Genomic DNA, 13,309 nt, shown 5'->3' on the forward strand with positions numbered 1-13,309 from the left:
CAAGTATTGAATTTTGGGGGTTATAAATACATTTTAGAAAGTAGGTCAATTTATAAATACAGAATCTGCAAACGATGAAGATCTGCTTTACCTATTTTCTTCAGAAGACCTGTTTGTATAGCTTGGTGTTTATCTTTCATACTCCTTGTTTTCCTTGTTTGTATTAGTCTTTGCATATCTATTTGTGTTTATGACTAAGAGACTTACAGCCAGTAGAGAAAACTGATATTAGTATTTTTCTCCTGTTAGGTGCTCTGTTAACAGCTCAGTCTCATACTAGGGGCTTGGCTGAGTTTCATCTAAGTAGGTGGAGTGGTTTGGCAGGATTTCCTTGTGAGGAATATAGATCACTACAAGAGAACTGGCAGGCTGGGGTACCCCCAAATTGCCAAAGTCAGGAGAACTTGACTTGGGGATGTATTTTGTTCCTTCTTGTCCCTCTCTCTGCCAGTTTTGGTATACTACTGTATTTTATTTCAAGTTCTCACAGCTCTACTTTTATCTTCTAATCATCTCGCTAGGATCCCTCCTCAGACTTCTGTAGCCCAGAGCAGAGTCAGCTGCCTTCCATGGGGCCTTCTGATTGCAGTTCACTAAATGAGTCACTTCATGATTGCCCCATAACTCATTCCTACTCTCTGTATTTACTGGAGGTTGGAGCTTTTGGAATTTCTCCTTAATGATAGTAGTATGGGGATCTGCTTTTTCCCATTACATGTTCTCTCTCTGATCTGCTGCCTGTCTGACTGTAATTCCTCCAAATTTCTTGATTTCTGATGGCACACTCTGATTTATAGCACTGTCACAGTGTTTTTCTTTCATCACTTCCATGGAACCTTAGGAGAAAAGGAAGTACAGTTAATCAGTCTACTATATTCAGTCAGGATTTGGATGATTTTTCTCACCGTTTAGTTGTGAGTCATTTTGGATAACAGCTTGAATGCAAACATCTTATTTCTGGATGTACAAATGGGATGATCCTCGATTCATGTTGTTATCTGGACCCTTTACAATTTGATTTTAAAGTGATTTTTTAAATAATTGTGGTTTTAGTAGTTTTAGAATATGTTAGAATAAATATACTTTTGGTCCTTACTCAAATATTTAATACTGTAAAAAAAAAGTTATATTTGTAGAACATTTGAAAAAGAAAGTTTTTGAGATGTAGAAATGACTGTGGAATTTACACCTCTTTGGCCAAGAATAACTATGAATAACCTGTAATTTTATTTTATTGCTGGAACACTTTGTAGTTATCTGGTATTTTTCTTATCTTAGGTAATGTGGTCTTATTATCATAAGTTTTACTAATAAAGCTTTAGAAATAAAAAATTAAGGCTTTTTTTTAATTACCACATTTTGTTTTCAACTTTATGAGTTTGGCAGATCACAATGTCAAGGTCAAAGGTTAAGCAAGAGTGTCAGATTCATAGAGGTATTACATAATCTGGATGTAGAAGGCAAAGGAAATCAATTTCTAGGTCCTTAGGCATCAAAGGAAAAACATTTAGCCTGGAGTTCACTTCAGCAGAGTTCATTCTCTTTTGCATATCTTTTGCCTTTTTAAAAATGAAGTTGACCCAGAGGTGAGGCTCAGAACCTCACCCCCCCTGCTTTGAGAGAAATCTTATGCATCCGTGGATGTTTTGCTGCCCTTGTCTAGCGTGGATTAATACTTAGTCCATAGGCACACACCTGATCATCTGATCATCTACATTTGCCCTCTTACAGCACTAAACTATGTTTTCTACCTTTATCTTGCATCTACCTACCACTTCAGCATTTTATTAAAAATAAAAATAATAATAATAATAGAGGGAGAAATGTGGGATCAACATATAAATCAAGTACAAAAATCAAATGAATATTCATATTTGACCTGATTGTTTATGGGTCATAATGCGTGATCAAAACCGAAAGTTTCTGTGATGAATGCCCTTGTACTGTTCACCATGTAAGAATTTATTCACTATGTAAGAATTCATTCACCATGTAAGAACTTGTTCGTTATGCTTCAGAAGATTGGAGACTGACGAGAATTAGGCTTGAGATGGATTAATGATTGTACATTGAGCATTGACCCCCTATACTGAATTTTATTGTTGTTAACAACCATTTGATCAATAAATATGAGAGATGCCCTCTCAAAAAAAAAAAAAAATGAAGTTGACCACAAATGTGGCTGGAGAGGAGAATGACATGTAAGAGCATACCTTGCTGAGGGGTGGCCTTTTCTACTTTTCCTCCTTCCATTGGGGTTACTGTACAAAACACTTACTTGGTCACCATAGGGTTACTTTTTATTACATAGTTAATGACTAAACCTTTCAGGAAGAAACATTTTAAGACCTGTTAATTGTCTTTTTTTTTTTTAGTCTATTGAATGTATGAAACCTTTTGGTTTTGGGAACAGAGCTACTTTCTATCTCAGCCATAAGAAAATGTGGTAAAAACAACCCAGAAGGGTTGTGTCCTCAGTCACTGTTTTGAGCATTCTCAAAGACACAGCCTCCCAATGTTTCACTGTGTGGTATATATGGTGGGATCCAGGCACAGAAGTGACATGTGACTTTTGGGTTATCAAGTTGCTTGAAGCCAGTTTTTGATTCTCTCAATTATGTGCATATTAATTTTTTGGTATCATTAATATACAATTACATGAGCAACATTGTGGTTACTAGATTCCCCCCATTATCAAGTCCCCACCATATATCCCATTACAGTCACTGTCCATCAGCTTAGTAAGATGCTATAGAGTCACTACTTGTCTTCTCCATGCTATACTGCCTTCCCCATGCCCCGCCCCCCCCACATTATGTGTGCTAATCGTAATGCCCCTTATTCGCCTTCTCCCTCCCTTCCCACCCACTCCTGTACCCCTCCAGTCTCTTTCCCTTGGGCAACTGTTAGTCCATTCTTGGGTTCTGTGAGTCTGCCGCTGTTTCATTCCTTCAGTTTGTGATTTGTTCTTATGCTCCACAGTTGAGGGAAATCATTTGGTGCTTGTCTTTCTCCACTTGGCTTGTTTCACTGAGCATAATACCCTATAGTTCCATCCGTGTTGTTGCAAATGGTAGGATTTGTTTTCTTCTTATGGCCGAATAATATTCCATTCTGTATTATGTACCACATCTTCTTTATCCATTCATCTACTGATTGATAGACACTTAAGTTGCTTCCATTTCTTGGCTATTGTAAATAGTGCTGTGATAAACATAGGGGTGCATATGTCTTTTTGAAACTGGGCTGCTGCATTCTTAGAGTAAATTCCTAGGAGTGCAATTCCTGGATCAAATGGTATTTCTATTTTTAGTTTTTTGAGGAAACTCCATACTGCTTTCCACAGTGGTTGAACTAGATTACATTCCCACCAGTAGTGTAGGAGGGTTCCCCTTTCTCTGCATCCTCGCCAGCATTTCTTGTTCCTAGTCTTTTCTATATTGGCCATCCTAACTGGTGTGAGGTGACATCTCATTGTGGTTTTAATTTGCATTTCCCTGATAATTAGCGATGTGGAGCATCTTTTCATGTGCCCATTGGCCATCTCAATTTATTCTTTGGAGGATTGTCTGTTCATATCCTCTGCCCATTTTTTAATGGAGTTATTTTCCTTTTGGGTGTTGAGGTGTGGGAGCTCTTTATATAGGTTTCCATGTTAACTCCTTGTAGGATATGTCATTTACAAATCTATTCTCCCATACTGTAGGATGCCTTTTTGTTCTGCTGATGGTGTCCTTTGCTGTACAGAAGCTTTTTAGCATGATGTAGTCCCATTTGTTCATTTTTGCTTTTGTTCCCTTGCCCAAGGAGATGTGTTCAGGAAAAAGTTGCTCATGTTTATATTCAGGAGATTTTTGCCTATGTTTTCTTCTAAGAGTTTTATGGTTTCATGACTTACATTCAGGTCTTTGATCCATTTTGAATTTACTTTTGTGTATGGGGTTAGACAATAATCCTGTTTCATTGTCTTGCATGTAGCCATCCAGTTTTGCCAACATCAGCTGTTGAAGAGGCTGTCATTTCCCCATTGTGTATCCATGGCTCCTTTTATCGTATATCATTTGATCATATATGCTTTGATTTATATCTGGTCTCTCTAGTCTGTTCAATTGATCTATGGGTTTGTTCTTGTACCAGTACCAAATTGTTTTGATTACTGTGGCTTTGTAGTAGAGCTTGAAGTCAGTGAGCGTAATCATCCCTGCTTTATTCTTCCTTCTCAGGATTTCTTTGGCTATTCAGGTACTTTTGTGGTTCCATATGAATTTTAGAACTATTTGCTCTAGTTCGTTGAAGAATGCTGTTGGTATTTTGAAAGGGATTGCATTGAATCTGTGTGTATATTAATTTTATAATTATGTAAAATATTTTTTACTCTTCATTTCTAGTTCCCGTGCTCATTCTCCCATGATAGCAGTAGGAAGTGATGACAGTAGTCCAAATGCAACAGCCAAGGTACAGATTTTCGAATATAATGAAAACACCAGGTTAGTACTGTTTTGGTCTTAATTGTTCCAAATTGCACTTAGTTTTTTAAAATGTTATTCCTTTATTCATTAACTGAATTATGCATTATTTATTACATGTTTACTGGTTTCCTGTGATATGCTAAGCTCTGTGCTCTGATAAATAAAACTGGATGATGTAGAGGAGAAGGTAATTGATTTCCCAGTATGTACCATCTTACAGGGAAAACCCGAAAAAAGTAAAAAAAAAATGGTGATGAATTTTACAAACTGGGAGAATCAGTATGTTAAAAGTTTACTCCTTGGGAGAGGGGATCAAAAGGTTCACCCAAAAGAAGACCTATAGTGTAAGTGGAAGTTAGCCAGACAAAGTGGGCAAAGCATTCCACATGGAGAAAACTGCATGTGATAAAGTCCATGAACAAGAGAGAGCCAGTATAGTTTTACTATCATTGGAACATAATAGGCAAAAGGGAGTGTGGTGAGAAATATGCAAGGCTTCTATCTGCAAGACCTGGTGTTCAATGTTTAGGTTTTATCTTAAGGGTTATTATGTGAAGCCATTGAAAGATTTTTGATTTGAGAAATAACAGAGTCAGTTGTAGTTTAAACCCTCCATACGTGTATTTTGGAGAGCTATATGAGTGGATTCAGGGCTCCGATAGTGTTATAATAGATGGGAGATTGTAGTGGCTTTGGAATAGAGGAGCGGCAGTGGGTATGGAAAGAAGTGGGCAATTTGAGAATAATTTAAGAAGTGGTTTCAATAGGATCTGCTGATGGATTAGATGACAGAGGTGAAGAAGAAGGGGATGCTATCAGAATGATTTCCAAGCTTCTGGCTTAGTAGTTCAGTGGCTAGTAGGCAGTTTCTTGGTATAAGGAACTCTGGAAATGGGATATTTAGGTAGAGTGTAACTGCATATGAAGAAGAATTTAATTTTGGTCATGTTAAGATACCTGCAACCTCTACTCTGAAAACTACAAGACTCATGTGAGAAATTAAGGAAGACATGAATAAATGGAAATAATATCCCATGCTCATGCATAGGGAGAATTAATATTGTCAGAATGGTGATCCTGCGCAAAGCCATCTACAGATTCAGTGCACTCCCTATCAAAATACCAGCAGTATTCTTCAACAAATTAGAACAAATATTTCTGAAATTCATATAGAACCACAAAAGACCCTGAATAGCCAAAACAATCCTGAGAAAGAAGAACAAAGCAGGGGGGATTATGCTCCCTAACTTAAAGCTCTACTACATAGCCTTGGTAATCAAAACAATTTGGTACTGGCACAAGAACAGACCCATAGATCAATGGAACAGACTAGAGAGTCCAGATATAAACCCAAGCATATATGGTCAATTAATATATGATAAAGGAGCCATGGATATACAATGGGGAAGAGATACCCTCTTCAACAACTGGTGTTGGGAAAACTGGACAGCTACATGTAAGAGAATGAAACTGGATTATTGTCTAAGTCCATACACAGAAGTAAACTCAAAATGGATCAAAGACCTGAATGTAAGTCATGAAACCATAAAACTCTTAAAAGAAAACAGGCAAAAATCTCTTGAATATAATCATGAACAACTTTTTACTGAACACATCTCTTCAGGCAAGACAAAATAAAAAATGAACAAGTGGCACTACATCAAACTAAAAAGCTTCTGGTACAGCAAAGGACACCATCAGCAGAACAAAAAGGTACCCTACAGCATGGGAGAATATATTTGTAAACAATTTATCCAATAAGGGGTTAATATCCAAAATATATAAAGAACTCACATACCTCAACACCCCCCCAAAAATTGTGTGATTAAAAAGTGGGCAGAGGATCTGAACACTCTCCAAAGAAGAAATACAGATGGCCCACAGGCACGTGAAAAGATACTCCACATCGCTAATCATCAGAGAAATGCAAATTAAAACCACAGTGAGATGTCACCTCACACCAGTTATGATGGTGAATTTCCAAAAGACAAGAAACAACAAATGCTGGCAAGGATGCAGAGAAATGGGAACACTCCTACACTGTTGGTGGGAATGTAAATTGGTTAAACCATTGTGAAAAGCAATATGGAGGTTCCTCAAAAAAACTAAAAATAGAAATACCATTTGACCCATGAATTCCACTCCTAGGAATTTACCTGAAGAAAACAAGATCCCTGATTTGAAAAGACATATGCACTCCTGTGTTTATCACAGCACTTTTTACAATAGCCAAGATAAGGGAAGCAACCTAGGTGTCCATCAGTAGCTGGATGGATAAAGAAGATGTTGTACATATATGCAATGGAATATTATTCAGCCATAAAAAGAAAAGAAAATCCATCATCAATGGATCTAGAGAGTATTGTGTTCAGTGAAATAAGCCAGGCAGAGAAAGACAAATACCAAATGACTTCTCTCATTTGTGGAGTATAAAAACAAAGCGAAACTGAAGGAACAAAATAGCAGATGCACAGACACCAAGAAGGGATTAGGGGTTACCCAAGGGGAGGGGTTGGTAGGGAAAAGGGGATTAAAGGGCACTGTAATTTGCAGTGACGATATAGGTAGGTCATGGGGAAGGCACAGAGAAGGTAATTAATGACTCTTAACATTTTACTATGCTACTAGACAGTGACTGCAATGGAGGGGGTCGATTTGATAATATGGATGAATGTTGAAACCACTGTGTTGTTTATGTGAAACCATCACAGTATTGTATATTAATGATACTTTAATTTAAAAAAAAGATATCTGCAATACCTCTGAGAGCCTTAATGCTGTTTCAGAGGTGTACTCAGGGTCTTGGGAGAAAATGGCATCTATTAGGTGATAAGGTGGAGCTCACAGGTGCTAGACAAAATTCTTGGGTTCAGTAGTCAACTGTTGGGTAGGGCCAGAAGCAGAAGAGAACTACTTTAACTCCCATAGACTCTGTAGTTTAGAATGTTTCTACTTGGGTTTTTATACTTGCCTTCTACCTTTGTAGATGCTTGAATTTCTTCAGAGGCTCTGTGTACAATGTTCTTCTTATAGAATTTGCTGTGATGATGAACATGGTCCAACATCTGTGCCATCTAATGCAGTGGCCATTAGCCACATGCAGCTGTTGAAGTCTGAGATGTGGCTACTTTAGCTGAAGAATGGAATTTATTAACTTTTATCAGTTTAGTTTTTAATAGGTACATGTGGCTAGTGGACTGTATTGGCCAGGACAGTTCCATAGTAGATAAGTAGAAGTAAGTCATACAAGGTCCTCTTTTGCAGATCTAAAGGGTGTCTCCTTTCATGTGTCTCTTTACATTAGGGAGAAAAAAACTTCTTTATAAGCATCTCAGCAGCCTTTTTCAGCAGGTCCCAATGGCCAGAATTGGATTATTTGCCCATGCTATAGCTGCAAGACAGTTAGATAGTATCTGGCATTTTCTACATTTAGGATAATGGGGAAGGGCATTGGGTGAGTAACTGTCTGCTTGTGGGGCTGTATGGCATAGACTTAGGAAGTCATCGTACTGTTCAGCTATTTTTGGGGTTTGTTCTGGTTATTTGAAGTAAGAGTTGTTTGAAGGTTCATATATGTATGTATGTATATATGCATATATAGTAATTGAGGTACATACAATAAAATGCACAAATATTAGTGTATAACTCAATGAATTTTGAGATGTGCAGTCATTCATCACCCAGATCAAGATATTGGACATCCTCACTAATTTTTTTCCTCATTCACCTATTTCACCTAACTTCCCAATGGCAACCACTGATGTGTTCTCTGTATCTATTAGTCTGTTTCAGTTTTATTTTTCATTTGTTTTATTTTTTTTGGATTACATAAATGAAATCACGTGATATTTCTTTTACTTTTTTCACTTAGCATAATGCCCTCTAGGTCCATGTTGCAAATGACATTTCATTCTTTTTTATAGCTGAGAAATATTTTTGTGTGTATGTATGCATGCCATATTGTTTTTATCCTTATTTACTGATGGACATTTACCTTGCTTCCATATCTTTGTTATTGTAAAAATGCTGCAGTGAGTATATGTGTGCATGTATCTTTCAGAAATAGTGACTTTGTTTTCTTTGGTTAAATTCTTGGAGGTGGAATTGCTGGGTCATACGGTATTTCTAATTTTAGTTTTGTTTTTTTTTTCTTTACATTCTTATTTAGGTTTATCAAAGTAGGTTGAACACATTCACCACTTATTCAGAACATTTTTGGTGCGTAAGACAGAGGAATTGTTACTTATGTATCAGGCATGTTAGTGTTTTGGAGATAACCCCAGATAAAAGAAAAACAATCAGATAAAAGGACGAAATAGCTATTAGCATGTTTTTAGCTATGAATCAACTATGGAAAAAGTTACATAATTTGGCAAAGTGGGAGTCAAAGAAGAACCATGGATGGACATATTTCCAATAAACTCAGCCCATTAAAAAGTTTACAAATGGAAGCAAGAGCCACTTGCATTGAATCTTTAACACATCCTATCTTGCCTCAGTCTAATTTCACCTAATAAACACTGTTGACTAAGTAGATTTAAGGAATTGAAGATACAAGGTGTATCTTAACATTCAGTTTTTCTGTTTTTGCATCTTTTTTAAACAGTTTTGTTTCTACATGATGTTTTCCATTATTCTGAGGGATTTTTTTTTTTTGTAGATTATTATTTTTTATTGAAGGGTAGTTGACACACAGTATTACATTAGTTTCAGGTGTACAACACAGTGATTCAGCATTTATATACATGATAATTCTAGGTACCAGCTATCACCATAACAAGTTGTTACAGTATTTTTACTATATTCCTTATGCTATACATTACATCCTGGTTACTTATTAATTTTACAATTGGAAGTGTGTACTTTTTTTTTTTTTTTTTTTGTGAGGGCATCTCCTATTTATTGATCAAATGGTTGTTAACAACAATAAAATTCTGTATAGGGGAGTCAATGCTCAATGCACAATCATTAATCCACCCCAAGCCTAATTTTCATCAGTCTCCAATCTTCTGAAGCATAACGAACAAGTTCTTATATGGAGAACAAATTCTTACATAGTGAATAAGTTACATGGTGAACAGTACAAAAGCAGTCATCACAGAAACTTTCAATTTTGATCATGCATTATGAACTATAAACAGTCAGTCCAAATATGAATATTCGTTTGATTTTTATACTTGATTTATATGTGGATACCACATTTCTCTCTTTATTATTATTATTTTTAATAAAATGCTGAAGTGGTAGGTAGATGCAAGATAAAGGTAGAAAACATAGTTTAGTGTTGTAAGAGAGCAAATGTAGATAATCAGGTGTGTGTCTGTAGACTATGTGTTAATCCAAGCTAGACAAGGGCAATAAAACATCCACAGATGCAGAAGATTTCTCTCAGAACAGGCGGGGAGAGGTTCTAAGCCTCACCTCTGTTGATCCCCAATTTCTCACCTGATGGCTCCCCTGCGACTGTGCCTGTCTTAGGTTGTTCCTCCCTTGAGGAATCTTACCCGTCTCTGGCTAACCAGTCATCTTCTGGGGCCATACAGGGAAATGTAAAGTTGGTAAGTGAGAGAGAAGCCTTATTGTTTGAAAAGGTTAGTTTTTTACTTCTTTGCATATTTATGCCCTGTGGCTTCTATGCCCAGCATTTGTCTTGAGGTATCTTTACCACTTGGAAGAATTATGATACATGGTAAATTCGATATGAGGCACGAATTCTATTTAAGGGTTGTAATTAGGAAGGAAGAAGAAAAGCTATAGAAGTAGCAGACGGAAGAAAACATGGGAAGATTGATTATTTCTTTGACATATCTTCTTGTAGAGTAACATAAGTATGTATAGATTTTAAACTACTAATTAAATTGCGCACACACATTAACATAATAGGAGTACAGTTACATAACCAAAGCATACCTATAATTACCAGCCATCTCCAGTGAAACCAAGAAAACCAGTTAGGCACCTTAGGCATTTGTGAAAACTTATCTATGATATGGTGGATATTGTCCAACTGAACTTGAACAGTCTGAGAGAAATCAGACAAATTAAAACAGCCCATTCCTGGGGACTGTTCACATCCCATATGTTCTTTTAACAGTAAATAGTCTGTAGTTGTAAGATTTTGGAGCGCTACAATTTGCACTTCTCCTAATTCTTGGTTGAGTTCCAACAGTATAGATCCAGTCAAATTTGTTGTTTTACTGTATGCACAGGCCAGCTTAGATATCTCCTTCTTCATTCCCATGGCAAGTCCAGGAACCGGTGGGATGAGTGCATCTACAGCTGTAGCAGTGTGTGGATCTTTGTTGGGGTTTTTTGATGATCATCTTCTGGCATGAGTCTTCGAGAGAGTACTGATGTTGGAAGTTCTTTTTCATATCGTATCTTAGTTCATTTTCGGGGTAGCCAACTTAGGCTTTGATCCTCTGTATAACCAGGTCCCCCCTATAAACCCCTTTACAGTCACTGTCCATCAGCATAGCAAAATGTTGTAGAATCACTACTTGTCTTCTCTGTGTTGTACAGCCCTCCCCTTTCTCCCACCCCCCCATGCATGCTAATCTTAATACCCCCGTTCTTCCCCCCCTTATCCCTCCCTACCCACCCATCCTCCCCAGTCCCTTTCCCTTTGGTACCTGTTAGTCCATTCTTGAGTTCTGTGATTCTGCTGCTGTTTTGTTCCTTCAGTTTTTCCTTTGTTCTTATACTCCACAGATGAGTGAAATCATTTGGTATTTCTCTTTCTCCGCTTGGCTTATTTTGCTGAGCATAATACCCTCCAGCTCCATCCATGTTGCTGCAAATGGTAGGATTTGCCCTTTTCTTATGGCTGAGTAGTATTCCATTGTGTATATGTACCACATCTTCTTTATCCATTCATCTATCGATGGACATTTAGGTTGCTTCCAATTCTTGGCTATTGTAAATAGTGCTGCGATAAACATAGGGGTGCATCTGTCTTTCTCAAACTTGATTGCTGCGTTCTTAGGGTAAATTCCTAGGAGTGGAATTCCTGGGTCAAATGGTAAGTCTGTTTTGAGCATTTTGATGTACCTCCATACTGCTTTCCACAATGGTTGAACTAATTTACATTCCCACCAGCAGTGTAGGAGGGTTCCCCTTTCTCCACAGCCTCGCCAACATTTGTTGTTGTTTGTCTTTTGGATGGCAGCCATCCATTGTAGTTTTAATTTGCATTTCTCTGATAAATAGTGATGTGGAGCATCTTTTCATATGTCTGTTGGCCATCTGTATTTCTTTTTTAGAGAACTGTCTGTTCAGTTCCTCTGCCCATTTTTTAATTGGCTTATTTGTTTTTTGTTGATGAGGCGTGTGAGCTCTTTATATATTCTGGACGTCAAGCCTTTTATCGGATCTGTCATTTTCAAATATATTCTCCCATACTGTAGGGTTCCTTTTTGTTCTATTGATGGTGTCTTTCGCTGTACAGAAGCTTTTCAGCTTAATGTAGTCCCACTTGCTCATTTTTGCTGTTGTTTTCCTTGCCCGGGGAGATATGTTCAAGAAGAGGTCACTCATGTTTATGTCTTAAGAGGTTTTTGCCTATGTTTTTTTCCAAGAGTTTAATGGTTTCATGACTTTCATTCAGGTCTTTGATCCGTTTTGAGTTTACTTTTGTATATGGGGTTAGACAATGGTCCAGTTTCATTCTCCTACATGTAGCTATCCAGTTTTGCCAGCACCATCTCTTGAAGAGACTGTCATTTCGCCATTGTATGTCCATGGCTCCTTTATCAAATATTAATTGACCATATATGTCTTGGTTAATGTCTGGATTCTCTAGTCTGTTCCATTGGTCTGTGGCTCTGTTCTGTGCCAGTACCAAATTGTCTTGATTACTATGGCTTTATAGTAGAGCTTGAAGTTGGGGAATGAGATCCCCCCTACTTTATTCTTCTTTCTCAGGATTGCTTTGGCTATTCAGGGTCTTTGGTGTTTCCATATGAATTTTTGAATTATTTGTTCCAATTCCTTGAAGAATGTTGCTGGTAATTTGAGAGGGATTGCATCAAATCTGTATATTGCTTTGGGCAGGATGGCCATTTTGACGATAATAATTCTTCCTAGCCATGAGCATGGGATGAGTTTCCATTTATTAGTGTCCCCTTTAATTTCTCTTAAGAGTGACTTGTAGTTTTCAGAGTATAAGTCTTTCACTTCTTTGGTTAGGTTTATTCCTAGGTATTTTATTCTTTTTGATGCTATTGTGAATGGAATTGTTTTCCTGACTTCTCCTTCTATTAGTTCATTGTTAGTGTATAGGAAAACCACAGATTTCTGTGTGTTAATTTTGTATCCTGTAACTTTGCTGAATTCTGATATTAGTTCTAGTAGTTTTGGAGTGGAGTTGTTAGGGATTTTTATGTACAATATCATGTCATCTGCAAATAGTGACAGTTTAACTTCTTCTTTACCAATCTGGATTCCTTGTATATCTTTGTTTTGTCTAATTGCCGTGGCTAGGACCTCCAGTACTATGTTGAATAACAGTGCGGAGAGTGGGCATCCCTGTCTTGTTCCCCATCTCAGAGGAAAAGCTTTCAGCTTCTCGCTGTTCAGTATGATGTTGACTGTGGGTTTATCATATATGGCCTTTATTATGCTGAGGTACTTGCCCTCTATACCCATTATGTTGAGAGTTTTTATCATGAATGGACGTTGAATTTTGTTGAATGCTTTTTCAGCATCTATGGAGATTATCATGTGGTTTTTGTCTTTCCTTTTATGGATGTGGTGGATGATGCTGATGGATTTTTGAATGTTGTACCATCCTTGCATCCCTGGGATGAATCCCACTTGGTCATGGTCTATGATCCTTTTGA

General features: G+C 37.3%; 1 protein-coding gene across 3 annotated transcripts in view; it reads left to right on the forward strand.

Moving 5' to 3' along the window:
• Positions 1-13,309, forward strand: part of SEH1L (SEH1 like nucleoporin) — a 40,855-nt gene that overhangs the window by 16,845 nt on the left and 10,701 nt on the right. For all 3 annotated transcript variants that reach the window (XR_001855042.3, XM_017672748.3, XM_017672747.3), the window contains exon 5: positions 4,389-4,487. Coding sequence is in view for 2 of the 3 variants with exons in the window: in XM_017672748.3 (XP_017528237.1) it covers positions 4,389-4,487 (99 nt within the window). In the remaining variant the exon portion in view is untranslated. The remainder of the gene's footprint in view (positions 1-4,388; positions 4,488-13,309) is intronic.

This window comes from Manis javanica, chromosome 9 (genome assembly GCF_040802235.1).
Source record: "Manis javanica isolate MJ-LG chromosome 9, MJ_LKY, whole genome shotgun sequence".
Lineage (NCBI taxonomy): Eukaryota > Metazoa > Chordata > Mammalia > Pholidota > Manidae > Manis > Manis javanica.